Here is a 24,734-nt window from a genome sequence, read left to right as displayed (position 1 = left end):
CGGCTGACCCGGGCCGTCCCCGCCTGTAGCTCCCTCCATAATGTTAGCTGTGCCTGTAGGGCGAGCCCTGGCCAGCCAGCGTCCCAGTCCTGGGGCTGAGGCGTGGCGTCTCAGGCCTGACCCTCCTGCCACGCACCGTGGTCCTGCCCCACGTGGCTTCATCACCAGACACTGCGTGAGTCCCGCCCCTCGTTTTAGCTTGATCTCAGCTCCTGCAAGCTGGCTGTGGGTTCCCCACCAGACAGGCCTCCAGCCCGGGTGTCGGGTGCAGCTGTCAACGTGTGCCGCCGGCCACCCCGCCAGGGCCAAGGCCGAGAGCCGATGGGGTTTCGGGGCACAGGTCTGCTCAGCTGCTCTCAGGCCCTCGGTGTCCTCACCTGTGCCGTGGTCCTCGAGGGTGGGGGCCCTGCTCCGCGTCCGACCCCGCCAGGCGCCGTGGCTGCGCCTTCAGCTTGGGGAGGCATTGGAGAATAACGCGCTCTCCGTCCACGCCGCCCAGGCCGTACTTCGAAGGCCTGTCCCACTCCAGCTCGCAGACAGAGATCGGGAGCATCCACAGTGCCCGGAGCCAGAAGGAGCCTCCGAGTCCGGTGAGCGGCCCGGAACCAGGCAGCCCCGTGCTCCCACTGCGGTCCTCGGGTGGGGGTGGGGCGCGACCTGTTCCTTCCTGTCTGTCTGAGTCGCTCGAGGCGTCTTGCACATCGGTGCTGGACCAACCCAAGGCCAAGCGCGCTCCTGGCTTTTGGTGTGGCCCGAGTCCCCCTGCCAGGTTCCAGGTGACTGTCGTGGGGTGACCCTGAACCCACAGTCCAGGAAATCCTGGCCAGTCTCCCCAGGCTGCCTCCAAGCCCAGAACCCCCTGCCCAGAGGTGAGCCAGCCTCGGCGCCATGGTCGGACACAGCCTGATTCCCTCCCGTCTCGTCCACACAGGCCGACGTGCCCGAGAAGACGCGGGCCCTCGGAGGGAAGCAGCCAAGTGACAGCATCTCCGATTCCGTGGCCCATGTAAGCAGGCGGGGCCACGTTCACGGGTGCCAGGATAGAGCCCACTTACGTGCTGCCTTTAGGGGTCTGATCCCTGACCGGCAGGTCCACCTGCTTCCGCCACCCAGAACCTGTGCACAGAACCACGAGGGCGCCCCTGAACTCACCCCCACCCCAGGGAGGGGGCCCGGTTTCACCCCATGCCAGGGGAACGGTCAGGGCCCCTGGATTCACCCCCCCCCGGGGGACGGTCAGGGCCCCCCGGATTCACCCCACCCCAGGGGGACGGTCAGGGCCCTCCAGATTCACCCCCGCCCCAGGGGGACGGTCAGGGCCCCTGGATTCACCCCACCCCTGGGGAACGGTCAGGGCCCCCCGGATTCATACCACCCCAGGGGGATGGTCAGGGCCCTCCAGATTCACCCCCGCCCCAGGGGGACGGTCAGGGCCCCTGGATTCACCCCACCTCAGGGGGACGGTCAGGGCCCCCCTGGATTCACCACCGCCCCAGGATGTGGTTAGGGCTCCCTGGATTCACCCCCACCCCAAGGGGGTGGTCAGGGCCCCCCGGATCACCACACCCCAGGGGCATGGTCAAGGCCCGCCCTGGATTCACCGCAGCTCTGGGGGGCAGCAGGCGTCCCCACACTTCCCTGTCAGGCACGGCCCGTGAACACCACAGCTGGTTCCTGCTGCCCTTGTGAGGGTTCTTAGGGAAGGTCCCGAGGAGGTTTGGGGAGGGTTGGTGCTGGTCTCCCGGTGGCAGCCAGGACTGGGAGCCCTGTGGTTGGAGGGTGAAGTCAGCTCGCTTCCCAGGGCAGCACGTGGCCGTGTCCACACGCAGGGAGCCACCAGACCAAGAGAGGCCTAAGCAGTCTCACCCAAACCAAGGCCCCTCTGGCACAGGAGTGCACGGCCGAGAGGAGGCCCTGGAGGGGCGTGTGTTCCTGACCAGCGCCATTCTCTGCCCATCAGAGCCCACCTGCCCCGGGGGAGCAGCCAGCCCAGCCCGAGGACAGCCCGGAGGTGGAGACCTCTGCCCTGGACATGTTCACCGAGAAGCTGCCACCCAGCGGGCGGATCACCAAGACAGAGTCTCTGGTCATTCCCTCCACCAGGTGACTGGCCGCCCGGGGAAGCCATCAGCCCGGCGATGCCTGTGTGGGCCAGTGTGGGAGGGACCGTCAGACCGGATGAGCGTCACCCGGGAAGCGCTCAGGTCTCCAGGCCCGTCCCGGGAGGTCCACGTTGGACCCCCACTCCCCATCTGCACCTAACTAGCCGCCTGCAGGCCTGACCGGGGCGAGGTGTGGCTGCCTGCTCCAAGGGCAGGGGAGGCCCCGCTGTCCTTGACTCACGTTGTCCTGGACCAGGGACTGTACGAGTGCAGCAGGGCTTGTGCTAGGTGCCGCTGGGCGCCGGAGCACGTAGGGTGTGCCCTGCTGAGCCCACGTGCGCTGCGTCGGAGGAGCTGGACCCAGCGCCTGTGTGGACGGGCACAGCAGCCCTCACGGAGTGTGGGGGGTCCAGCACGGGACGTCTGCGGGGCGGGGGGCAACTGGGCCGGGGTCCCGAGGCCCCTGCCTCCCAGAGTGGGTCATGTGATGGGGTGAGCGCAGTGTCGAAAGCTGGGGTCTGAGTTGCAGTGACCTCGGGTGGCTTCCTGGTGGTGGATGAGCCTTCTGGGTCCCTCACGTGCCCTCTTCCCCTCCCCCACCTCGGTCAGGTCCTTGCCCCAGCTCTGCTGCTCTTGGGCACTTGGGCACCCACCCTCGCCCTCTGAGCTGCCGTGCGTGGTCACCTCCCACCTCCCCCCACCCCCCTGCAGGCCGCACTTGGCCACATGCCCACCACTGCCTCAGGGCCTCGGATCCCACCCCACAGCTCGCCGCGCCCCTGGAGGGCCACAGAGCTGGCGTGGGCCTCCCCCCCGCCCTCTCCCGGGGCTGCGGTCCCGTGCAGCCGACACTCAACACGCTGCATCAGGCCTTACGCCCCGATTTTCAAGTGTGGGACCCCACGGATCAGCCCTCACTGCCCACTGCCTGCCCGCCACCCCACGCAAGTCTACTCACAGAAACGAGAAACAAAACCCAGCATTAATACGGCATTTGGTGTTGAAACCCCCAGCCTAGATTTTCACCCAACGGCAGCCCCTGCCCCGGCGTGAGACCCAGCGGGACAGGCACCTCGAGCACCAGGGTGCCCTGTCTTGTTTCTGTGACAGGAATTTTCCAGAAGCGGTGGGTCTGGGTGCTGGCACTGACCTGGCGGGGGCGCGCAGAGGCCGGTGTCAGGACGGGGAGGCGCTCCAGGATGCCGGGCACTGGGCTGCACCAGGCTGTGTCCAGGGCGTGGGAGGTCTCGGTCCCCGCAGGTGCCCCTCGGGCCCTCGGGGGTTGGGGGGCTCTGTGTGGCCTCCGGCCCTGCTGCCCGGCAGCGCGCACCACCATCCTCAGCTGCCTCTGCTGCTGGGTGGCCCTTGCCTGGGGCAGCGCGTGCCTGCGGGCTGCCCCAGCCTCTCCCTTCCCCCCGCAGGTCCGAGGGGAAGCAGGCCGGCCGCCGGGGCCGGAGCACGTCGCTGAAGGAGCGGCAGCCGGCGCGTCCGCAGAATGAGCGGGCCAACAGCCTGGACAACGAGCGCTGCCCGGACACTCGGAGCCCGCTGCAGGTGGGTGCGCCGCCCAGCGCGGGGACCCCGGCCCCCCCACCCCCGGCTGGCCCAGGGCGGGCCCAGCTCCGAGGCGAGGGCGCCTGTCCTGCACCTGGAGGGCTTGTCGGGACAGCCCCCTGCCGCCGCTCCTGCCGCCCCACTGCCCGTGGGCTGCAGTGGCCCTGCAGCGCCTTCAGCCCGTGTGTCTGAGCGCAGAGGGGGCTGAGTGCTCCCAGGTGGCTGCCGGAGAGGGAGTGGGCTGAGCAGGTGAGGGGGCGGCGGGCGCAGCTCCCCTCACGCTGGGTTCTGCGGGCTCTGTGTCTTCAGATCCCCAGGAAGACTGTGTATGACCAGTTAAACCACATCCTCATCTCCGATGACCAGCTCCCCGAAAACATCATTCTTGTCAACACCTCGGACTGGCAGGGGCAGGTGGGGAGGGGCGGCGCAGCCTCCCCGCAGAGGGGAGGGGGGAGGGGCGGCGCATCCTCCCGCAGAGAGAAGGGGGGAGGGGCGGCGCATCCTTCCGCAGAGGGGAGGGGGGAGGGGGAGGGGGCGGCGCATCCTCCCCGCAGGGGGGACGGGGGAGGGGCGGCGCAGCCCCTCTGCAGGGTGGAGCGTCCAGGGGCTGGGCGTCCTCCCCGCAGGATGGAGTGGCGGGGGTGTCTGGCCAGCCTTGCCTGTTCGAGGACCCTGACCGAGGCGCGCTCACAGGCCAGGCTGGTGGTGGGTGGCTCGGAGGCTCACCCTCCCCCGCCTCCCAGTTCCTCTCAGACGTCCTGCAGCGGCACACGCTCCCCGTGGTGTGCACGTGCTCTGCTGCCGACGTCCAGGCGGCCTTCAGCACCATCGTCTCTCGGATACAGAGATAGTGAGTCCCACACCCTCCGTGGCTGCCGCGGGGCACCGCCGCCCGGGAGTCCGTGGGGATCTCTGCACCCCAGCGTTTCGTGTGGCTCCGTCCTGCCGACCCGCAGTCTTGCCAGAGCGGGGTGGAGAGCAGCGGCCCAGGCGGGAGCTTCCTCAGCGCTGGGGGAACCCCGGGCGGGTCTGGGGGGCCTGGGTTCCGGTGGCTCCATCAGCGTGGGCCGCGGGAGAGGCCGGGTGGAGGGGAGCAGGGGCGCCCCGGGGCCTCCCTCGCGGCGCGGCCGGCTCCCTGAGGCGCCTGTTCCCTCTCGTCCTGCCTGCGGGGCCGCAGCTGCAACTGCAATTCCCAGCCCCCGACCCCCGTGAAGATCGCCGTGGCGGGGGCGCAGCATTACCTCAGCGCCATTCTGCGGCTCTTCGTGGAGCAGCTGTCCCACAAGACCCCCGACTGGCTGGGCTACATGCGCTTCCTCGTCATCCCGCTGGGTGAGGGGCGCTCTTGGTTCCGCAGGAGCCACGCGGGTGCCCGGCAGCGGTGTCCGCCCTCCGAGCTCCCGCAGGCCCCGCAGCTTGGGCGACTCGATGCCGGCTGGGATTTGTTGTCAAAATGCCAAGCAGGGGTTGGTTATTAACCTCTTAAAGTTAATCAAAATCCTCTGCAAGTCAGAACCAAAATCCCATTTTTTGGCTTACACAATATGTTGCAAACAAATCTGTCTCCTGCAAAGGGCTGAGGTCTAGAGGAGACCCCTCCCCGCAGCGCGAGAGGCCGTCTGGTCTGCAGGACACACCTTGGTCCGGCCGAGTGATCTGTGTGCCAAGGAGGCCGGGAAGCCGCTTCCTTGGGGACCGGGGGCTGGGGGCCGAGGTCATCGGGGCGGCGCGGAACTGCGCGCGGGGTCCGCACGCCCTGACGCTCTCCCCTCGCTCGCAGGCTCCCACCCGGTGGCCAGATACCTGGGCTCCGTGGACTACAGGTACAACAACTTCTTCCAGGATCTGACCTGGAGAGACCTGTTCAGCAAGCTGGAGGCCCAGAGCGCCGGTGAGGCCGCGCCCCTTGCGCCCCCGCCCTCGAGCCCACGCTGCCACGCCCCTCACGCGCGTCCCCGCGTCGCCACGCCCCCCCAGCCCTGGCGCACACCCCACCAAGCCTCCGTGAGAGCCTGAGTCACTCGCTGTCCCCTGAGACGCGACCTGTGTGCCTGCCTTTTTCTTAGGCCCCCGGGGGGCCTGAGCGCCTGGGAGGGAGGTGGGGTCAGCGGGCAGGGCCAGTGGAGCCTCGGCCAGGATGCTTCCCTTTGCCCACCGTGAGCCGCAGAGGTCCTTGGCGACCGGGCCCCCGGGGAGGGCTCTTCAGGACTTGGACAGGCCTCGCTGCCCTCCCCAGGACCCCGTGAGGGTGGCGGCCAGAGGAGCCGCTCAGCCGCCCCCAGCATGGCCGCCTGGATTCGGGGTGCTGGCGTGCAGCACCCCACGAACCCCTTCTGGTCTCCTCGTGCAGTGCAGGACACGCCGGACATTGTGTCGAGGATCACGCAGTACATCTCGGGGGCCAACTGCGCCCACCAGCTGCCCATCGCGGAGGCCATGCTGACCTACAAGCAGAAGAGGTACCTCGTGGGGCCTGGGCGGGCGTGGGGCGGCGGCAGCGACCCGCCGTCCCTCTGCGGTCTCGGCGGGCAGCCCGCAGTTCTCGCTGTCCCAGCTCCTTGGGTTGCTCGTTGGGCTCTGCGGGAGGGAAGCCGAGCTGGGATCAGGGGGAGCCTGTGAGCCATCCAAGCAGCCCCCAGTTCTCCTCGACCACCGCACCCTTTCCCGACGCGAATCGGAGTTAGAATGAGCTGGTCGCTTTTTCTTTCTCTTTGTATGTGTTTGAACTTCCGGTAATAAAAGTTACAGGAATAGTGGTCCTGGTGCTTGGCCCCCAGCAGCGACCTGCTTTCTCCAGCCTGGGCACACGCTCCTCCAACAGCGGGGCTTCCTGGCAGGGAGACCCGTTTCTCACCCCGCCCAGTGCAGGACGGTGGTCAGGGGCCGTGCCCAGGACGGGGTGGGGCTGGGCGCACAGGTTGGGGGATCGAGCGGCCCCTTAGCCAGCCCCCGGACAGAGGCGCCCCGGGTGGGGAAGGGCAGGAATAGGCAGACCATGGCCGGCCGGGCTGATGAAGTACAGCTCCCCCACTCCCGCTGGGGGACGGTGCACGGCTTCCAAGGCGGAGGTAGAATCGAGCCAAAGCCTCTGCAGGCGCCCAGCACACAGCCTAGTGCAAGGTTCCCGGCTCTTCCTCTGCGAGGGGCACGGGGACCACTGTGCTGGTGCCGTGCCTGGGGTGCCTCGCCGCACCTGAGCACCTGATAACGTCATGTTTTTCTCTTTGGTGGCTTTCTGAAAAGGAGAAAGAACTTTCATTTTGACTTTACCCTCAGGTACCGCTGTCCCTGGGGCCGCGCCCCCTTCCACCCGCTGGCTGGTCTTTAGGGCTGTTTAGCAGTGTCAGCAGGTGGGGTGCGTCCTCAGGTTTCCATCCCCCATCGTCCACTTCCCCGCCAGGAGTCAGGAGGGGAGGCCTCCGTCAGGTGGGCCCCGGTGCGCTGCCAGCTGCCCTAGCCAGGCCTGCACTCTCGGGCCCCCACCCAGCTGCAGCGACAAAAGCCTGCTGCCTGCAAGTCGCTGGGTGGGCTCTTTGTTTCAGTCCTGAGTTTGGGTTTAAGAAGTGGCCGATTGGACTTCTCCCTGAGTTGCTCCATCTCTGAAGCCTGGCGGCGCTACCTCTTAAATTAGCAGCAGGGGCTGGTTTCACCCCGAGAGCTGCCGGGTGCTGGCACCACTCCGACTGCGGGCTTTGCTCCCAGCACGTGGTGCCAGCAGCTGCGGGAGGCTGGCGTTCCTGCTGACCCTCCACGTGGGGACGCTGAGGAGAGGGGATGGGGAGCTCGCTCTGGGTGACGGCAGTGCTCAGTGGCCAGCTCCAAGCCCCCCGCCACCCCGCACCCAGGCGGCAGAGAGCAGCTCCGGGCCGAGTTTACCTGGATGGGACCGCTGCACAGGGGCGAAGTGCTTTTCTCCCCTGAGGCGGCTCCACCCTCGGTTTGGCTGTCCGTTGGGAGCTGAGCTCCGGATGCTCCCAGAGTTGCCCTTTCACACAAGGCCCCTGCCTGCCTGGCGTCCTGCACTGGGTCCCTCAGGGCGCTTCTCTGCCGTGGGTCTCAGGTTATTTGCTCTCCTGGGAAAGCCCCCCAGGGAGGGTCCTTGGGTCCCAAGTGGCCTCTCTGCTGGGCCCTGGGGCAGACCAGGAGGAGGGGGTCTAAGCTCGTTCGACTGTCCTGCTAAACAAGCCTCAGGGGCTAGAGAAAGACCAGCCGTGGTGTGCCTTGCTGACCCCTCAGGCTGTCCTGTGGGCCTGCGCCGGCTTCCCTCCCCTCCCCACCCCACCCCACCCCCCCTTAGCCGAGGCGCCAGGAGTCTGCGGCGTGCCTCGCTGCCTGGGCCACAGCTTCTCGACTGTGCTGCGGTTGGCGCTCGTGAGCCTCGGGCCGGGGCTTAGGAGACCCCGAGCCAACTCCATGCCTCATGCCCCTGCCTCCGCGTTACAGTGGTGACACCAGCACGGGGGGTCGGGTGGGGGCTCCAGATGCCCTGGGTTGAGCCCTGTGAAGGCAGCGTGCCATCCACGCTTGGAGCCCGGGGCTGGAAGGGTAGCAGGTCGGCCTTTGCCTGCTGTGACAGAGAACAGGCTGCTGTCCACCTGGAGGGGTCAGGAGACCCAGGAGAGGGTGGGCAGCGGGCATGGCCCTTCCGGTCCCTCTCCAGCCCGGGCCCCGTGAGGGCACCTGCAGGGCGGAGCCTATCTGCTCAGCGCCAGCTCCCGGCCTGGGGTCAGACCCGCCATTGGTCCCCCCGGGCAACCGCTAGGGGGCTGCCCAGCGCCTCCACGCCGGCCTCGTGTGGGCTGCGCCCCCTCAGCTTCCAAGCCCCCCCCACCCCGTGTCAAGTAGAGGCACGCTACACCTCCCCCCATGTGCGGGTCTCAGGAGCCACGCCCAGGGGCCCTGCCGCAGAGCCACGGCTCAAGCCCTAGGAGTTCTGTCCGCTGTCCCTGCCGAGAACACATGTGCCCCTCCGCATCCAGGGTCCAGGTTGAGGGGTCTCAGTGGAAGCTGGTGTCACCCCAGTCTCGCCGGGCGCGTGCCGCGTGCTGGATGTGGTCTGCATGGCCCAGGGGCACGGCTTGGCTTTGGTGTTTGTGGCGTGCAGTCTCCCGAGTCCCATCTCTTGAGGCCCCCACTTGCCTGCCTTCCTGCGTGCCAATCCTGGGGCGGAGGGGCGGGGTGGGGGCAGTGGCTCGCTGAGGGTGGGAGCCCTAAGGGCCCGAGACTCCTGTGCGCTGGGCCAGGAACCCCACCCGGCTTCCTGCTTCTTGCCACCCTGCATGCAGAAGGAGGTCTGGGCGCAGGATTTGGGTTGTTTCATTGCTTGAAATGAAAAGAGAAGTTTTTTCTTCCAACTGTACTCTCCTTGCAACGGGGAGAGAGACTGGTCATCTGGTTATTTTCAATTGGATGGACTGAACCTGTAGGGTCTTTCACCCAAAGATGTTTGCTGTCTCTTTTGCGAAGGTGGGGTGGGTGGTGCTGGGGCAGAGGTCGTGGATGACCGCTTCCCAGGGGCGCCCGGGGGGGGGGGGGGGCGCGGCTCCTGCTGGTGGGTGCCGTGGCGCTGGGTGTGGGGCGGCACCTCCTGCCAGGACCAGCCTGACAGCGCTTTGTGCTGGCCCCTGGGCCACGGTCACTTGGCCAGCTGGTGGCCACACTTCACGGGGAGCGCCAGCCAGGTGCAGGCCTCCGCCCCCTGCAGGGGCAGGGAGGGGAGGGCCTCTTGAAGGCTCTGGCGACGTGGGGCTCCTGGTCCCGGGAATTGGTGCCCAGGGAGGCCCCCCAACAGCTTGCTTGGAGCAGAGGCTTCTCCCTGAGTGACACCCCTGGGCCACTGCCTTGCGTGGCACGCACGTGTGGACTTACCCGCAGAGGAGCCGATCTTTGACGACAGGCTCTGGTTTAGGGAGATGAGACAAGTGGAACTGGGAGGTCAGCTCAGAGAGCAGGCCCGCGGCTGGGTGGACGCCGCCAGCCGAGGAAGCGGGGAGGGGGCGCCTATCTTCCCTGAAGCTGGGGGAGGGACAGAAGGCCCAGGACCGGCCCCGCCCTGGGGACCTACACGGAGGGGGCCAAGAAAGAGGCGCTCTCCTAGCTGCCGGTGGAGCCTCAGTCCTGCGGGAGAGCCCCTCGGACCACAGGCCAGGCTAAGGCAGACACCAGGTGGGGGCAGCCTGCTGCCAGCTGAGCCACAGCAGCGGCCCTGGCTGGGGAAGAGGGGGAGGAAGAGACAGGGGTTTGCACCCCCTTGGCTCCTGCCAACGCCCACACCCAGGGCCCTTGGACACTGGATGCCTTTGCCACCGATGGGCCGCGACCAGCGGTTCCGGCGAGGCTGAGGTTCTGCCAGAAGTCCTGCAGAGCCCGTGGGCACAGTACAGCAGCACAGCCCACAGAGCCTTGGTCTCGCCCTCGGGCTACCCTTGGGGCATCGTTCTGTTAGAACGTGACATGTGCGCCCCATCACCGAGGCCAAAGTCCTGGAAATAGGCCCACCCCACAGTGGGCACCAACTTTACCCAGACCATGTGGGAGAAAACCTCCCTAGTCTGGCTTGGGACAGTCACCCCCAATCACTGGTGGAGGCCCAGACTGTTCCTGGGGCATCCTGGGGGCACAGAAAGCCGGCCTGTCTTGGGGCTCAGTGAGTGGGGCCAGCAGGAAGACCTTTGGGCTGGGCTGGGCTGGCTGCCCTGAGCCCCAGGCCCCCAGGATAGAGTGGCAGATTCCTGGGCGAGGCTGCACTCTCCACCCTTCCCCTCTGGGCTGTCCCGTGGGCCTCTGGACCTCTGTGCAGAGATGCGTTTGCCCTTCCTCTATGTCAGAAGGGTTTGCGGGTCCGAGGTCCAGGCCAGGCGTCCTGCGGGAAGGTGGGAGCGAGGCAGTGGGTGGGGCAGGGCCACTCCGAAAGGGCCTGTCCCTCGGGGAGAGCGCTAACTGTCTGTTTCCCTCGTCTTAGCCCCGACGAAGAGTCCTCTCAGAAGTTCATTCCCTTCGTAGGGGTGAGTACTGCTCGGGCAGGCAGCGCTTTGCCCAAAGCTTTCCTGCCGCTTGGCTGGCTCCAGCTGCTGCTGGGAGGCCGTTTATCTGCCAAGAGGTCTTTTATAATCAGTCTGTTCTTGCATTAACTTGATATGTTCCAGAACCTTCCTCACCAGTTTGAGCTGAGGACTTGCCTTATACATTTCTCCCACCCTAAAGCTCTCTGTTTTTTCTTGTTGAGTGGGGGGGTGAGCCCAGGCGTATCGCTGCCCCGGCTCTGCTGCGGCCTGACATGTGGAAGCAGGCAGCCCACCTGGGGGTGAGGGTCCAGTTCTCAGCACCGTCCTGGGTGTCCGGGGCCAGTGTGAGGCTCGGCTCTTCAGGGGGTACCGAGGGTCGGCGGGCCTCAGGACAGGCCCCGCCTGGGGTGGGGGCAGAGGGCTGCCTCTGTCCTTTGGGAGCCGCAGGGCAGGCTTGCTCATCTGGGATCATCCCTGTAAGCTGGGAGGTTTTGCTTTTTCCCACTGCCAAGGAGTAAGGGCTACTCCTCGCCAGCCAGGCCACGCGTCCACAGCCTGTGGTCCCACCGTGGTCTCCAGCCCAGCGTCTGCTGTGAGAGCCGTACGGCCGCCTGGCAGGCAGCAGGGCCTCTAGGCCGTGGTTCAGTCTGCTCAGGCGTCGGGTGGCTGCTGGCTGTACTTGGAGGGTGCTGGTCCGGAGCAGCCTGTCCTGAGGAAGCTGCTGCAGTGACAGGAGGGCCTGTCCCGCTGGCTGCACTTGAGATGCCACCGTGTGACCGAGGCAGCAGCCGTTGTCGTGATTTCTTTCACGTGACACAGCTCCCGCCCTGGTCGGGGTGGGGCCGGGCTCCCCCGGCAGCCCACGCGGGTTTGGTGCAGGCCCCAGGGCTGCCTTTGTGCCCCGCTGGGCAGGGCTCCCTCGCTCCAGCACCTGACCCGCTGACGTCTGCGCCAGCCAGTCTCACGGGCACGCAGTTTGCTGAGTCCGGGGAGTGGGACCTGAGAGGTTCGCCCGTGGAGGGAGGGCGCCAGTCCTGCCGGAGGCCACATGTGTCCCGAATGCTGGCCACAGGTCAGGGCCAGGCCAGGGGCTGGCTGGCAGCCCTCGTCCCGGGAGTGCAGGATGGCCACAGAGCTTGCTTTAATTCAAGGGCGTCTCCCAAACACGCCCCCGGCACAGGGCGGTCCCTCAGCAGGACCCACCCAGGCGGTGGCTCCCTGGAGCTTAGCTCTGCCCCACAGACCGAGGGGCTGGGACCTGGCTCGGCCCCAGGAGCTCCTGGGGGATGGGGGACATGGAGGACGGGTGGTAGGAAAACAGGTCCCTGCCCGGGTGTGGAGTCCCAGCACCACCCCCGCGCCACTGCCAGCAGCGTCCTGTTGCCTTCTAGGTGGTGAAGGTTGGAATAGTGGAGCCGTCTTCGGCCACGTCAGGTAACTCCATCATCCCTGCACGGGGGGTGGGGGGGGGGGGGGCTGGGACGCAGGAGGGCTGGGGCAGCCTTAGCACCAACACGCACCTTGCTGCCGGGCTTCTGTTCCCCGTGGATGGGCCACCCCTGACCCTGAGCGGCGGGGTTGGGGGGGTCTCCCGCTTCCCACACACACCCCCACCCAGCCCACAGCTGCCTGGCCTCCCTGCCATGTCTGGGTCCAGAGGGCCTGGGGCTGCTTGGGGCAGAGCAGCGGGGGAGCTCAGCGGTGCCCCCCCGACTCCTTCCCAAGGTGACTCAGATGACGCGGCCCCCTCGGGCTCCAGCGCACTCTCGTCCACCCCGCCGTCCACATCTCCCGCGGCCAAGGAGGCCTCACCCACCCCGCCCTCCTCCCCGTCGGTGAGCGGGGGCCTGTCCTCCCCCAGGTAAATGCAGCCATGTGGGCGGACGCTGCCCACCAGCTCACGCCGTCCGTCCCCCCAGCGCAGCAGGGGCTGTGCTGAGAACACTGGCGGTTCCTCGTGGTCCCTGGCCGGACCCGGGGGTGCCAGGAAGCAGAGGGTCAGGGCGGAAGGTGGGCTCAGCGGCCCCGCAGGGGCCGTGGTGGTGTCCACCCAGGCTCATCAGACAAGTGAGTTGGGGCGCTGGACTGCTCAGTCCTGGCCTGGTTTCTCCCCACCTCGCCCCACCCCCTGCATTCCTAGAGACGGGAGCTACAGAGTATAAATACGGGGTGCTCTGCGCACAGAGGGGATTTTGGAAACTCAGATGTGAGTAGAAGGCGTGGCGACAGTGGGTGGGGGTCCGCAGCCCCTCTCGGCTGCCCTCGGGGCTCTCGTGAGCAGAACTCACCCAGGCAGGACTGCCCCAGGGTCGGGGAGGACTTGGGCCCTGAGGCTGCACCTCCAAGGGGGCGGTTGGCCTGGGCCCGCCAGACAAAGCGGCAGCGTGGGCGGGCGGCAGGTCTGGACACTCCTGGGTGACCCCAGCATCGTGACTACGCTGGAGCCACGGGCGCAGACGGGGCTGCCCCAGGAGACCGGGACGGCCCGCCAGCGGGCTCTGGGCCCCGAGCTCCCCTCCGTCCTCAGCCACTGCCGGCGGCCCCCTGACGTCCCGGCGGGCGCCTCCTTGCCTGTGCCAGCCGCGGGGGTGCTGCCGTCACCCGCTGAGGATGGAGGGGTGAGCCTCCCTCGTCTTTCACAGCCAGGGCGTCGGCGCCGAGCTGATGGGGCTGCAGGTGGATTACTGGACGGCAGCCCAGCCCACAGACAGGAAGAGAGATGCGGAGAGGAAGGACCCGCCCACCACCAAAAACACACTCAAGTGCACCTTCCGGTCTCTCCAGGTCAGCAGGCTGCCCAGCAGCGGCGAGGCTGCGGCCACGCCCACCATGTCCATGACCGTGGTCACCAAGGAGAAGAACAAGAAGGGTGAGGTGGGGAGGCGGGCTGGCTGTCGGGACAATCGAAGGGGCCGCCGGGCAGGCCCCGAGGGCACCACAGGCCTGGGGGCCGCTTCTGACCAGAGCCCCGGGCAAAGGCCTCCCGGTGGGCGGGCGGTGGCAGGCAGGGTCCGTGCGGAAGGGGGTCCAGATGAGCAGGGTCCAAGGGCCGAGGTGCGCCCACAGCCCCTGCTAGCCCCCCACCCCTGAGGGACAGCGGGAGGACAGCACAGCCCCTTTTCCTCCTAGTGATGTTCTTGCCCAAGAAAACCAAGGACAAGGATGTAGAGTCCAAAAGCCAGTGCATTGAGGGTATCAGCCGGCTCATCTGCACTGCCAAGCACCAGCAGAACATGCTGCGGGGTGAGCGCTGCCTCCCTCCCTCCCTCCCTCTCTCCCTCCCTCTCTCCCTCCCTCTCTCCCTCTGCCTCTCCCTCCTCTCCCTCCCTCCCTCTCCCCCTCTCTCCCTCTCCCCCTCTCTCCCTCTCCCTCCCTCTCCCTCCCTCTCTCTCCCTCCCTCTCCCTCCTTCTCTCCCTCCTCTCCCTCCCTCCCTCTCCCTCCCTCTCCCTCCCTCTCCCTCGTTCTCTCCCTCCTCTCCCTCCCTCCCTCTCCCTCCTTCTCTCCCTCCTCTCCCTCCCTCCCTCCCTCCCTCCTCTCCCTCCCTCCCTCTCCCTCCCTCCCTCTCCCTCCCTCCCTCTCCCTCCTTCTCTCCCTCCTCTCCCTCCCTCTCTCCCTCCCTCTCCCTCCCTCCCTCTCTCCCTCCCTCTCCCTCCCTCCCTCTCCCTCCCTCTCTCCCTCCCTCCCCCTCCCTCCCTCTCCCTCCCTCCCTCTCTCCCTCCCTCCCTCTCTCCCTCCCTCCCTCTCTCTCTGTCCCCCAGCGGGAGTGGGGGGGGGCGGTAGGATATGGAAGTAAACCAGAACCGAACTGGGTGGCTTTTCTAAGTTCACCTCAGGAAATGCTTTTGTTTGCTATGAAGTCATATTACGTAGTTTGAGCTTTGAACACACGTGGATGAGGCTATTTGTGTGCGTGGAGTGGCTTTTCCAATTCTGAGAAGTAATTTCTCAGTCCTTTGTGCTTTACCTCAGACTCTCTATAGAAGATACTCTACAACTAACAGAATATGGAGCTCTCGAGATTTTTCTTTTTTCACGAGCTTGAGTCTGACCACAGTGGCCAAGAACCACCCTGGCCTGCCTCTGTTGATTTTCTGCTTTAAGTGGAGAGTGTTTTAAATTGGGTTTGCAGACCCCTGCTGAGGCAGAGGGGCTGCGGACAAGCAGCTCCCCCGAAGTCGGGGAGGGGCTGGCCATGGGGGCGGTGGTGGGCAGGTGGCAGGAAGGTCAGCAAGGTGGGCTGGGCCGTCCCGCACCTCCTCCTCCTAGGGGCCACTGAGAACCGGCGAGTGTCACCCGGGAGCCTGGGAATCCCCGGGGGTGTCAGGCCCTCCAGCCTCACTCTGTGCTGCGGCCTGGAGGAGGGGCAGGTGGGTCAGGCGGTCTTGTCCCCCACAGTCCTCATCGATGGTGTGGAGTGGAACGACGTCAAGTTCTTCCAGCTGGCGGCCCAGTGGTCCTCCCACGTCAAGCACTTCCCCATCTGCATCTTCGGACACTCCAAGTCCACCTTTTAGCCCTGCCTGCCGAGGGGCCGCGCCGGCTCCCCGCCCTGCAGCCCTGCGATGGCCGAGCGCCGGGAGGGCCCAGCTGCTTTTCTGTTAACATTTCAGTTTACTGCAGAGACAGACCCTTAAAAACCCAGAGAAAAACAGTCTTAAGTATGAACATGCTCACTACCTGGAAACTAACGGGGCGGCCCCCCACCGGGACCCCATAACTGCTCTGCTTATTAACCAGAACGTTCCGGCAGGGGTGGGAGGTCAGGCGGACAGTGTTGAACTTGAGAATTGTGGAAGGTGTGTTGTGGCCTCAGGACTCCCCCCACCCAGCCCCCCAACAAGAAGGGTTCTTGCCTTTGCGTCCTGTCCTCTCTGAAAGCCAGGACTCTGCTTCCTCGGAGCCAGGGTCCGGCGGGCGGCCCCCCGGACCCCAGGCTGCCTGTGTGCCCAGGCACCGAGCTGGGTGGCCAGAGGCCAAAGTCCAGCCTTCTGTTGGGGGCGTCCTGGGCGGAACAGAGGCCAGTCAGGCCAGTCAGCCCAGCCCTGGGCTCCAGCCACCAACCAGCCAAGAGATGCCCCAGCACCGCCCACTCGTGGATCCCAGTAAACTCCAGCCACAGGGGGCAGTGGAGGTTTTATAGTAGCGGATATTTTTAATGCTTTCAAATACATGTTGCAATGTAGCTGCCAAACAGACGTTGCTCTTATGAAGCCCCAACAGCCCCTTAGGGCTTAGGCAGAGCCAGCTGTGCTGCCCGGAGTCCCAGCCCCCCACACCCACTGCTCCCCCGGCCGTCCCTGCGGCGCCGCTCTGCTTCTGCGGGTTGTGCCCGCCCCAAACTTAGTGGGCACAGTGGCTTCCGCAGCTGCCACTTCCTGCCCCCACCCCAGCCCCCCTGCTGGCTGGGAGGTGTCTGGCCAGGCAGCCAGGTGTTTGTCACCTGCAACACTAATGTGGCCAGACCATAGGGGCCGAGCCCCGTCGGGGCTGTGGGTGAAGCTGGGGCCCCACCTCTAGGCCGGGCTCCTCAGGACGGAGGGGTGTGGGGTCTGGGTCCCTGCGGAGGGGGGCGAGCCTACCCTCCACCTGAGGCCAGGCTCCTCGCCAGTCCTGCTCCCCCACAGGCCTGCACCCCAGCACTCCACAGGAAGAGCCCCCCAGCTCCTGCCCCTTGGCAGCTGTGGCTGTAGGACCGTGGTGACCCACCCAGGGAGCCGTGAGCCGAGTTTCCTAGGGCCGAGAGCCACACGTGCTGTGCTCGGAAAAACAGTGCCAAACGCAGACAGGTTGCAGGCCTTTCCCGCTCTTCTGGAGGACCGGCCTCACCAACAGCCCGTGGCACAGAGGGGTCCCACTTGGTGGATGGAAAATGGCCTGTTTTTCTTACCTGCGACTACCTGCTTACCTCCCCAGGCGGCTGTACAGGGTCCGAGTGTCCATGGCTGAGGGCCTTGGACCTAGCTGGCAGACAGGATTTGGACATGACCTTGGGCCAGGGGCCCTGACCCTCCCTGGGAAGGACCTGGGTGAGGGTGCAGGCCGCTGAGCTGAGGACGCCTTGGGCGGCCTGTGCAGCACCCATCTGCGGCTACACTCAGAAGCAGCCTGGGGACCTTGAGCCTCCCCACCCCTGTTCCCACCACTGGCCTCAGGGCCTTGGTTACTGCTCGAGTTTCCAAAGGTCACACTCAACAGGAAGGAGGTGCAGGTGACACACCCTTGACTTAGCTTTACAGCTGCAGAGCTAGTTTTAGAAGAAGGGCCAAAGGGGGCTGTCCCATCCATCCCAACTGTGAGCTGTCCTCCTCACGCCTCCCTGTGTCCTTGTACCCACAAGGAGAAGACACCCAGCACCTCCACCCTGTGCCGCTGGGCCTGCAGAGCCCAGTTGTGGTCTGTCCAGTGCCACGGGGCCCACCGGCCACACTGTTCATGGGCCCAGGAGTCGTGCAGATGGCCCCGATCACCATAACTCTCTTGGAGACCTGGGCTTTGCTCACGCCGGTGCCTCGGTTTCCCCATCGGCTAAACGGGGATGGTCACGTTTCCCCTGCCTACCTCATGGAGCTGTTCTGAGGATACATATAAAAGCACTTTGTCCCTGGGAGGAAGGTGATGCAGAAGCCAAAGCCGTCTGTGACTGAGCCAGTGCAGCCGTGAGCACATGGAGGGCGGTGTGGCCCTGTGAGGAACACGGGCCCCAGACCATGACGCACAGGACAGGAGCAGGGGTTCTCAGCCCATTGGGTGACCAGTTACCTTCGGGTAAGGCCAGGCTCCTCGTGGGCCTGGTGGCACGGTGTGGGCAGGCTCTGCCCTCGCTGAGGCCCCGTGGAGGTGAGCTCCAGCCCTGTATCCGGGCCACTGCTTCTCCCTCCTCGTGTTGGTCCCCTGGGTCCCCGTCTCCTCAGGGCATGCAGGCCGGTGTCCCGAGTCAGTGTCACGGCTGCAGGTCCGGAAGGAGAGGGACTCTGGGCCCAGAACCAAAGGTCTCTGTGCAGCGGCGGGCAGATCAGAGCGGCCAGGGCCAGCATTGCTGCCCTGTCCTCACTCCCAGATATGAAGACCTGACTGGCCTTTGTCCCAGAACAGGTTCCTCATGACAAGACCGGGCCACTCGCTCCCAAAGGCCAGTTGCCTGACCCCTGCACCTGTTCCTTGACCCCCTCCCGAGACCCGTCCTGTCCTCCGGTGGAGAGGAAGATAAGTCCTTGGCAGGGGCCTGAGGACTGGGCTTGGGGGTCCCTCCCCCAGGGGAGGCTAAGGGGTGCCACCGTGCGTTCCTGCAGACCCCCCGTCCAGTTCTTTGTGCATTGTTTGGTTTCTAGGATGTACGTGTTGCTAGGTTTTTTGTTTGTTGTTTTTTTTAATGGAAAACAGGATTAATGTAAATAGCGTTTTTGGAAAACAGATTCTAATCTGTCACGTTATGTGACCACGTGGAGTATTTTAAGGTGCTGATGCGACACTAATAAACGCGGGGAGCACTCCCAGGCCTTCCCTCGCCTGCTGTGTGATTCCTCTCGAGCGGTCTCGGCCCCTCCATCCGTCCAGGCGCGAGCTCCGCCCGCACGTCGCGGGCCGGCGCTCCGAGGCCCCCACGCGAGGCGGGGACCCAAGGGGGCCTGGGGTCAGGGTGCGGACGGCTGGGGGCGTCTGCGAGGCGATCCCCTCCGAGCGGCGCGGGGCCGGGACTCCTCGAGAGCCCGAGATGAAGCCCCGGGCCATGGACACCGGGGTGGGACCAGGTCCGCGTGGCGAGCGGAACCCCGGCCGGCCCCTGACAACCGAGCCCAGGACGCAGGCGCGAAAACGGGCCGGAAGCGGAAACGGCAGGGCGGAGCCTGTCGAAGCGGAAGTTCGTGGGGCTCGACTCCGCCCCCTCGAGCCTTCCAGAACCGCTGTGGGCCCCACCCTCTGACCCTCCCACCACGATGGGTCCGCCCCCGTACCCGTAGTGTGCCCCGCCCCTCCCCCCGGTCCCGTAACCCAGTGTGCCCCTGCCCTCCCCCACCCCGTACCCCCTACTGTGCCCCGCCCCTCCCCGCCCTCCACCCCGTGTGCCCCGCCCCCGTCCCCGTAGTGTGCCCCTCCCCGCCCCCGGTCCCGTAGCTTGTGTACCCCGCCCCTCCCCCACCCCTCCCGCACCCCTGCCCCCCTTGTGTACCCCGCCTCTCCCCCACCTCCGTACCCGTAGTGTGCCCCGCCCCCATTCCCGTAGTGTGCCCCGCCCCTCCCCCCGCTCCCGTAACCCAGTGTGCCCCTCCCCTCCCCCACCCCGTACCCCTACTGTGCCCCACCCCTCCCCGCCCTCCACCCAGTGTACCCCGCCCCCGTCCCCGTAGTGTGCCCCTCCCCGCACCCGTCCCATAGCTTGTGTACCCGCCCCTCCCCCACCCCTGCCCCCCTTGTGTACCCCACCTCTCCCCCACCTCCGTACCCGTAGTGTATCCCGCCCCTCCCCCGCTGACCGCCGCCTCCCATGGTTCCCTCCCTTTGACGCTCGCCGTGTGTACCCATGACCCTTGCCCTGCCACCCCTCAGCGAACTCCTCATCCCCAGACCCCGTGGAGTGGAGAGGGCCGGCTGCCGTCTGCTGCGGCGTCTTCACGCGTGGTCGTGCGGGTTGGGGGCGCAGAGCCTGGACCTTGGGGTGTGGCCGGGGGGGCGTCGAGGTGAGGTCACAGGGGTCGGGAGGAGGGAGGCGGGGAGAGCGAGGGCGGCCCTTCTTTCTCGCCTGGTCGTTCCGCGCCTTCAGTGCGCCCCGCAGGCAGGGTCCTGAGGAGACGCACCCGGGCCGTCTGGGGGCAGATCCGAGGAGCTGGAGCCGCGGTGGGAGAAGGGGCGTCCCTGGGGGAGCCTGCAGGAGGCCGGGCAGGGCGGCGGCCGCAGCTGCTCCGGCCTGGGTTGACCATGTGGAGAAGAATGGCTGTAGGAGCTGGGGACCCAGGACACCCAAGGGGGTCGACCCTGCTGGGTGTCCCTGGCTGAGGCCCACCCGGCACTGTCTGGGCAGTGGCTGGAAGATGAGCCCCGCTGACCCTGACGCGGCCTCCGTCTGCCCGAGGGGCACACGTAGCTGCGGGCACCTACCCCCAGAGCCCCAGAGGTGCAGGCGAGCCCCCCAAGGGGCTGGAGGTGGACAGCGGGAAGCGTTTGTTTAAGGCCTTCCTGGGGAAGATGCCAGAGTCGCAGCCGTCCCAAGAGAATGGGCGGCCCTCGGCTCCACCAAGCCCAGCGGTGGCCTGGGGCCAGCGCAGTGCCCCGAGCAGCAGTCAGCAGGTGCTGATAGGACTGGGTAAGCCGAAGCGGGCTGTGGCCTCTGGGCCCCCGGGCTCCTCTCTGGAAACCCCGGGGACTGGCCGGGGAGGTGTGGGTGGAGAGGGGGCCTCTCGAGCTGGGGGAGGGCCAAACAGCGTCTGATGAGAAGCAGGTGCTGGGTTGGGGGCCATGCAGAGCGTCAGCATTCTCTTCCCAGAGCCCTGGGTGGACACCAGGGTGGGCGTGGCCCCTCCTGTCCCCCACAGCCGTGGGCTCTGCCCCTCTGCCGGCCACCCCAACCCCGGGCGCCACCGAGCGGAGGGATCCCAGTCAGGGGGAGCTCTGCCCCCAGAGCAGGGACGGCGTCCTACTGACCAGGCAGGCGGGCAGTCAGCCGGAGGACTTGTCAACCAGAGTCTGGCCAAAATGGTTCTGGAGGCGCTGCTTTGAGCCAGCCCCAGTCTGGAGGTACCGCTGCCTGCCTCCCAACCCGGTGGGCGGGCAGCTGCTCGTCGCCCTGCAGCCGCGAGGGGACAGGTCACAGCTCCTCTGGCCCCCGGGGCGCTTCACAAGCAACAGAAGCCACGCCCCCAGGAGTTCTGTATTGTTCCCTGGGCGTCAGGGTCAAAGCCAGGCTAGATGGATCCGGGCTGTGGCAGGCCAGGCTCAGTGGAGCCCGTGAAGCTGTGTGCTTGGACCCGTCTGCGTGGGTGTTCTCGAGGTCGAAGGTTTACGTGAAAAGGTGGTGGAGAAGGAAAGCGGGCTCCGTGTGCCTTACCAGCTGTGCCCTTGCCGGAAACCAGCCGCCCCTCAGCTTCCATGAGGCCGACGTCTCAGGATGGGCCAGCTAGGACATAGAACACACAAGCGTGTACCTGTCGGGGGCAAGGACCTCTCGGGAGGGGCCGGGGCATGGGGCTTCTATCCCACCGCGCACCTGCCGATGGACGGCCCGGGCGGCTCCTGGGCAGGGGCGACCTGCCAAGTTTGCATTTCCGGGAGGTGGGGGCCCCTGTGGGTAAGGGGTGTGTGGGGACGAGGCTGGGAGGCAGGAGGCGGCGCAGAGGAGAGGGGCTTCTGGGGCGGCGGGGAAGGGGTGCAGACCCCTCTCCGCAGACTCCCAGGTTTCTAACTTGGGGGCACGGAGTCCCTGCAGTGTCCCCCACACCCTGGCCGCTCCGCCGGTGTCATGCTGCCTCTTCCCTCCACTGCTGCCAGCCCTTGGGCGATGTCAGCCACTTGCTGTGGCCTTGACGGGCGCTCCAGGCTGCCGTCTCTCTGTCCTGCAGGGTGTCCATCCTGTGTGTCCCCTCCTGGCGCACCCTCGGCACGGAAGGCTCTTCCTCGGGATCTCCCCACACCTGGGCGTTGTCAGGCGTCGTCTTTCAGGGACAAGCCCGGCTGGCACAGGTTAGCCCTACCAGTCCCTTGGTCCCTGCCCTTTCCAGCCCGAGCCCCACGAGAGCCGCCCTCATCTGCAGTGTCACTGCAGGCCCCCAGTGCCCCGCATGGTGGGGACCCGTGCTCACAGAAGGGCAGCGACCTCAGGCTGAGGCCTAGGTCTCAGAAGACCTCCCCTGACAAGGGTCTGCAGACGTCCAGCCTCCCACAGAGAGCTGGGCAAACCTGTGCCTTTCTGCTTCCGAGGAGTCCCACCGAAATGACTGCAGAGGGCTCTGAGGAAGGCAAGAACCCACAGGACAGAATTGGACTGGAGGACCGGTCAACAGGAGGTGGCAGCCACATTCCGGTGGGTGGCCACGGGGTGGGCAGAGCTGGAGAGTCAGCTCCCAGCTGCATGGCTGAGGCCGCAGAAACAGGAAGCTGCCCCAGCTACCAAGCCCCAGTCTGCCCACGTTGCTGTCAGCTGTCAGTCCCCGCTTTACTTTATTTTTATTTTAGTTTAGTTTAATTTATTTATTTTTGGCTGTGTTGGGTTTTCGTTGCTGTGCACAGGCTTTCTCTAGTTGTGGCGAGCGGGGGCTACTCTTCGTTGTGGTGCGCGGGCTTCTCATTGCGGTGGCTTCTCTTGTTGCGGAGCATAGACTCTAGGCACGCGGGCTCAGTAGTTGTGGCTCGCGGGCTCTAGAGCACAGGCTCAGTAGTTGTGGCGCACGGGCTTAGTTGCTCCGTGGCATGTGGGATCTTCCTGGACCAGGGCTCGAACCCGTGTCCCCTCCATTGGCAGGCGGATTCTTAACCACTGTGCCACCAGGGAAGCCCCAGTCCCCGCTTTAAACACGAATTAACAGCCAAGGGCACCAGACATTCGGGGAGGATCTCTGCCACGAAGGAGAGCAAAACACCTGGAAAAAAAGGAGTCAGAAGAACCACAGTGCCAGGCAGAGCAGAGCTGGAGGTGTGTCACCATCCCCAAGGTGACCTGCGCCATCTTGGAAACATTGGCCCACGCAGCCGAGCAAGAGGGGCGGAGGACATGAGCAACTGGGGAGGAGGTGACGCCAGCATCACGGGAGACACGTGACTGTGCCCCGCCAGCACAGGAGAGTGGACTGGAATCCGTCCACGGCAGAGGGTGCGGCGGGAAGAGGGTGCAGACAGCGGCTCGGAAGTCAGTGGTCTTTACAGATGTAAATAGACTCTAGAAGATAAATGAGTGAAAAAGGCACATTTGACAACAGGAATAAGCTTAACAGGAAATAGCGCAAACCTGTTTGAGAGAAACTTTAAAACACTGCAGGGCATTATCAAGAGACTTGGCGGTGGGAGGACACCATGTTCTTGGAGAGGAAGACTCACCAGCACAGAGGGTTCTCCCCAGGTGCTTCACAGCTCAGTGTCATCAACGATAAAAATTGCTAAAAGCTCATCTTCCCTTTTCAATTTGGCAAACTGGTCAAATGGAAAAATAAGCAAGAATAGGTTCAGCTCTCACGTGAATTCATATCACAAAGCTTCGATTATCAGGGCGATAGGGTCCTGTCATGTGATGCATGAGCCACAGTGCGGAATAGGAAATGTAGAAACTGACCCACATGCCTGCAGACACTTAGTGTGGGCTGAAGATGGCACCTCAAATCCGTGGCTGTGGGGGAGAGGCGGTGGTGTTTTTGATTGACGCTGGGACACTGTGCAGCTGCCTAGAAGAAAGTAAGTTGTAGCCATACCTCTCACAGAGTACCAGGATGAGCTCCAAATGTGTTGACGTTTTAAATGTAGAAGAATAAAACCATAAAAGTACTAGAAGAAACCCTGGGTAGATCCCTTTATAACCGTGGAGTAGGGGCGGCCTTTCTAACCAAGCCTCAAAGTCCAGAAGCCATAAAAGCAAAGAGAGATACATTTAACCACATGTGAGAAACAAACAAAAAAACCCTCCATCAAGGCAAAATATACACCATGAGCAAAGTCAAAATAACTGACAAGGGCCCTTCTGCCACATGAAGACACAGCAAGAAGACGGCTATCTATGAACAAGGAAGCAGGCCTTTGCCAGATATCGAATATTCTGGAGCCTTGATGTTGGAATTCCCACCTCCAGAACTGTATAAGCTAGGTTGTTTGTGAATTACAACCTCACAATGGAAAATGAAGCAGCCTGGTTAATGTCCAACTCCAAATACCAACTCCTCCATCACCACACTTCTGCGAGTTCTCTGCAGCCAGCCTACCCACCAGCCATAGCTCCTTGGGGAAGATTTGTTGAAGTTAAAATGAATGGCTCAGAACTACATTTATCAACATGGATAAACCTCACATAATGCTGAATGAAGATAGCAAGTTGCCCCAGAATATGTTCAATGTGATACCGTATGTAAAGTTCAAAAATATGGAAAACATACTGTATATAGTTAAGGGATACGTATATCTAATAAGTGTATGAAAACATGCATAGGAATAAACTACACCAAGTTTAAGATAATGGTTCCTTCTTTAGAGGAGGAGAGAGGAGTGATAACCTGGGAAGGGGGTATAGAAGGAACAACATTTGATCCTTGAAACTCCAAGTGTGTTCTGCCAGACCAGCATCATCATCATCATTTGGTAACTTGTTAGAAATGTAGAACCTCAGCCATCACTCCAGACCCACTGAATCAGAATCTGCATTTTGACAAGATCCCCAGGTGGCTCACATGTATAGTAAAATTTGACAAGCACTGTTTTTGGTGGAACTATAGGATTATTGTTAACTGTCTCAAGTGTGAAACTGATGAGTATGGCTGTGTCAAAATGCCTTAATTCTTAGGAGATGCATGTTGAAGTATTCAGGGGCAAAGTGACATTGCTTTCTGCAACTTACATTCGAAACGTTCAGAAAATAAAAGTAGTTGAGATGAAGTAAAGGTGGCAAGATGCTAACGACTGGTAAATTGAGGTGAGGGGTGTACAAATGTTTATTGCACTATTTTCATCTTTTATGTAGATTATACATTTTCACTATTTCAAATGTAGAATATGTTTAATGGAATTGCTTTGAATTTAAAAATCTACTTGGGGGAAAATTGATTTCTTGACAATATCGAATTTCCTCATCTATGAACATGGTATGTCACTCCACATGTTCAGGTTTTCTTCTCTGTTCTTCAGCAGTGTTGAACAGTTTTCTTCATATAGATTTTATTCATTTATTTTCAATTTACACTTACTCCTAGATATTTGATCGTTTTATTGTCACAACTGTGAATGGATTTTTCTCAGTTATATTTCAGTCTGTTGCCAGTATATAGAAAGCTACTTATTTCAGAATATTTATTTTCTAATTTGTTACTATACTACACTCTTATTTTTTTAATAATTTACCAGCTCATTTTCTTTTTTTTTTAAAAAACAAGTTAACCTCTTCTTTTA

The 24,734-nt window shown here is 63.8% G+C and overlaps 1 protein-coding gene across 2 annotated transcripts in view; it reads left to right on the top strand.

The window, feature by feature from the left end:
• Positions 1 to 18,163, top strand: part of PACS2 (phosphofurin acidic cluster sorting protein 2) — a 64,061-nt gene extending 45,898 nt beyond the window's left edge. For both annotated transcript variants that reach the window (XM_068539365.1, XM_068539356.1), the window contains exons 10-24: positions 500 to 590; positions 932 to 1,006; positions 1,961 to 2,103; positions 3,524 to 3,656; positions 3,966 to 4,070; positions 4,403 to 4,509; positions 4,837 to 4,991; positions 5,440 to 5,550; positions 6,010 to 6,118; positions 10,621 to 10,663; positions 12,055 to 12,097; positions 12,389 to 12,524; positions 13,306 to 13,532; positions 13,793 to 13,906; positions 15,060 to 18,163. In XM_068539365.1, the coding sequence (XP_068395466.1) occupies positions 500 to 590; positions 932 to 1,006; positions 1,961 to 2,103; positions 3,524 to 3,656; positions 3,966 to 4,070; positions 4,403 to 4,509; positions 4,837 to 4,991; positions 5,440 to 5,550; positions 6,010 to 6,118; positions 10,621 to 10,663; positions 12,055 to 12,097; positions 12,389 to 12,524; positions 13,306 to 13,532; positions 13,793 to 13,906; positions 15,060 to 15,178 (1,711 nt within the window). In that variant the 3' untranslated portion in view covers positions 15,179 to 18,163. The remainder of the gene's footprint in view (positions 1 to 499; positions 591 to 931; positions 1,007 to 1,960; positions 2,104 to 3,523; positions 3,657 to 3,965; positions 4,071 to 4,402; positions 4,510 to 4,836; positions 4,992 to 5,439; positions 5,551 to 6,009; positions 6,119 to 10,620; positions 10,664 to 12,054; positions 12,098 to 12,388; positions 12,525 to 13,305; positions 13,533 to 13,792; positions 13,907 to 15,059) is intronic.
• The last annotated feature ends 6,571 nt before the right edge of the window (positions 18,164 to 24,734 follow it).

Source organism: Eschrichtius robustus, chromosome 1 (assembly GCF_028021215.1).
Source record: "Eschrichtius robustus isolate mEscRob2 chromosome 1, mEscRob2.pri, whole genome shotgun sequence".
NCBI lineage: Eukaryota > Metazoa > Chordata > Mammalia > Artiodactyla > Eschrichtiidae > Eschrichtius > Eschrichtius robustus.
The sequence above is the reverse complement of the archived record's forward strand: the minus strand, read 5'-3'. Positions and strand labels throughout refer to the sequence as shown.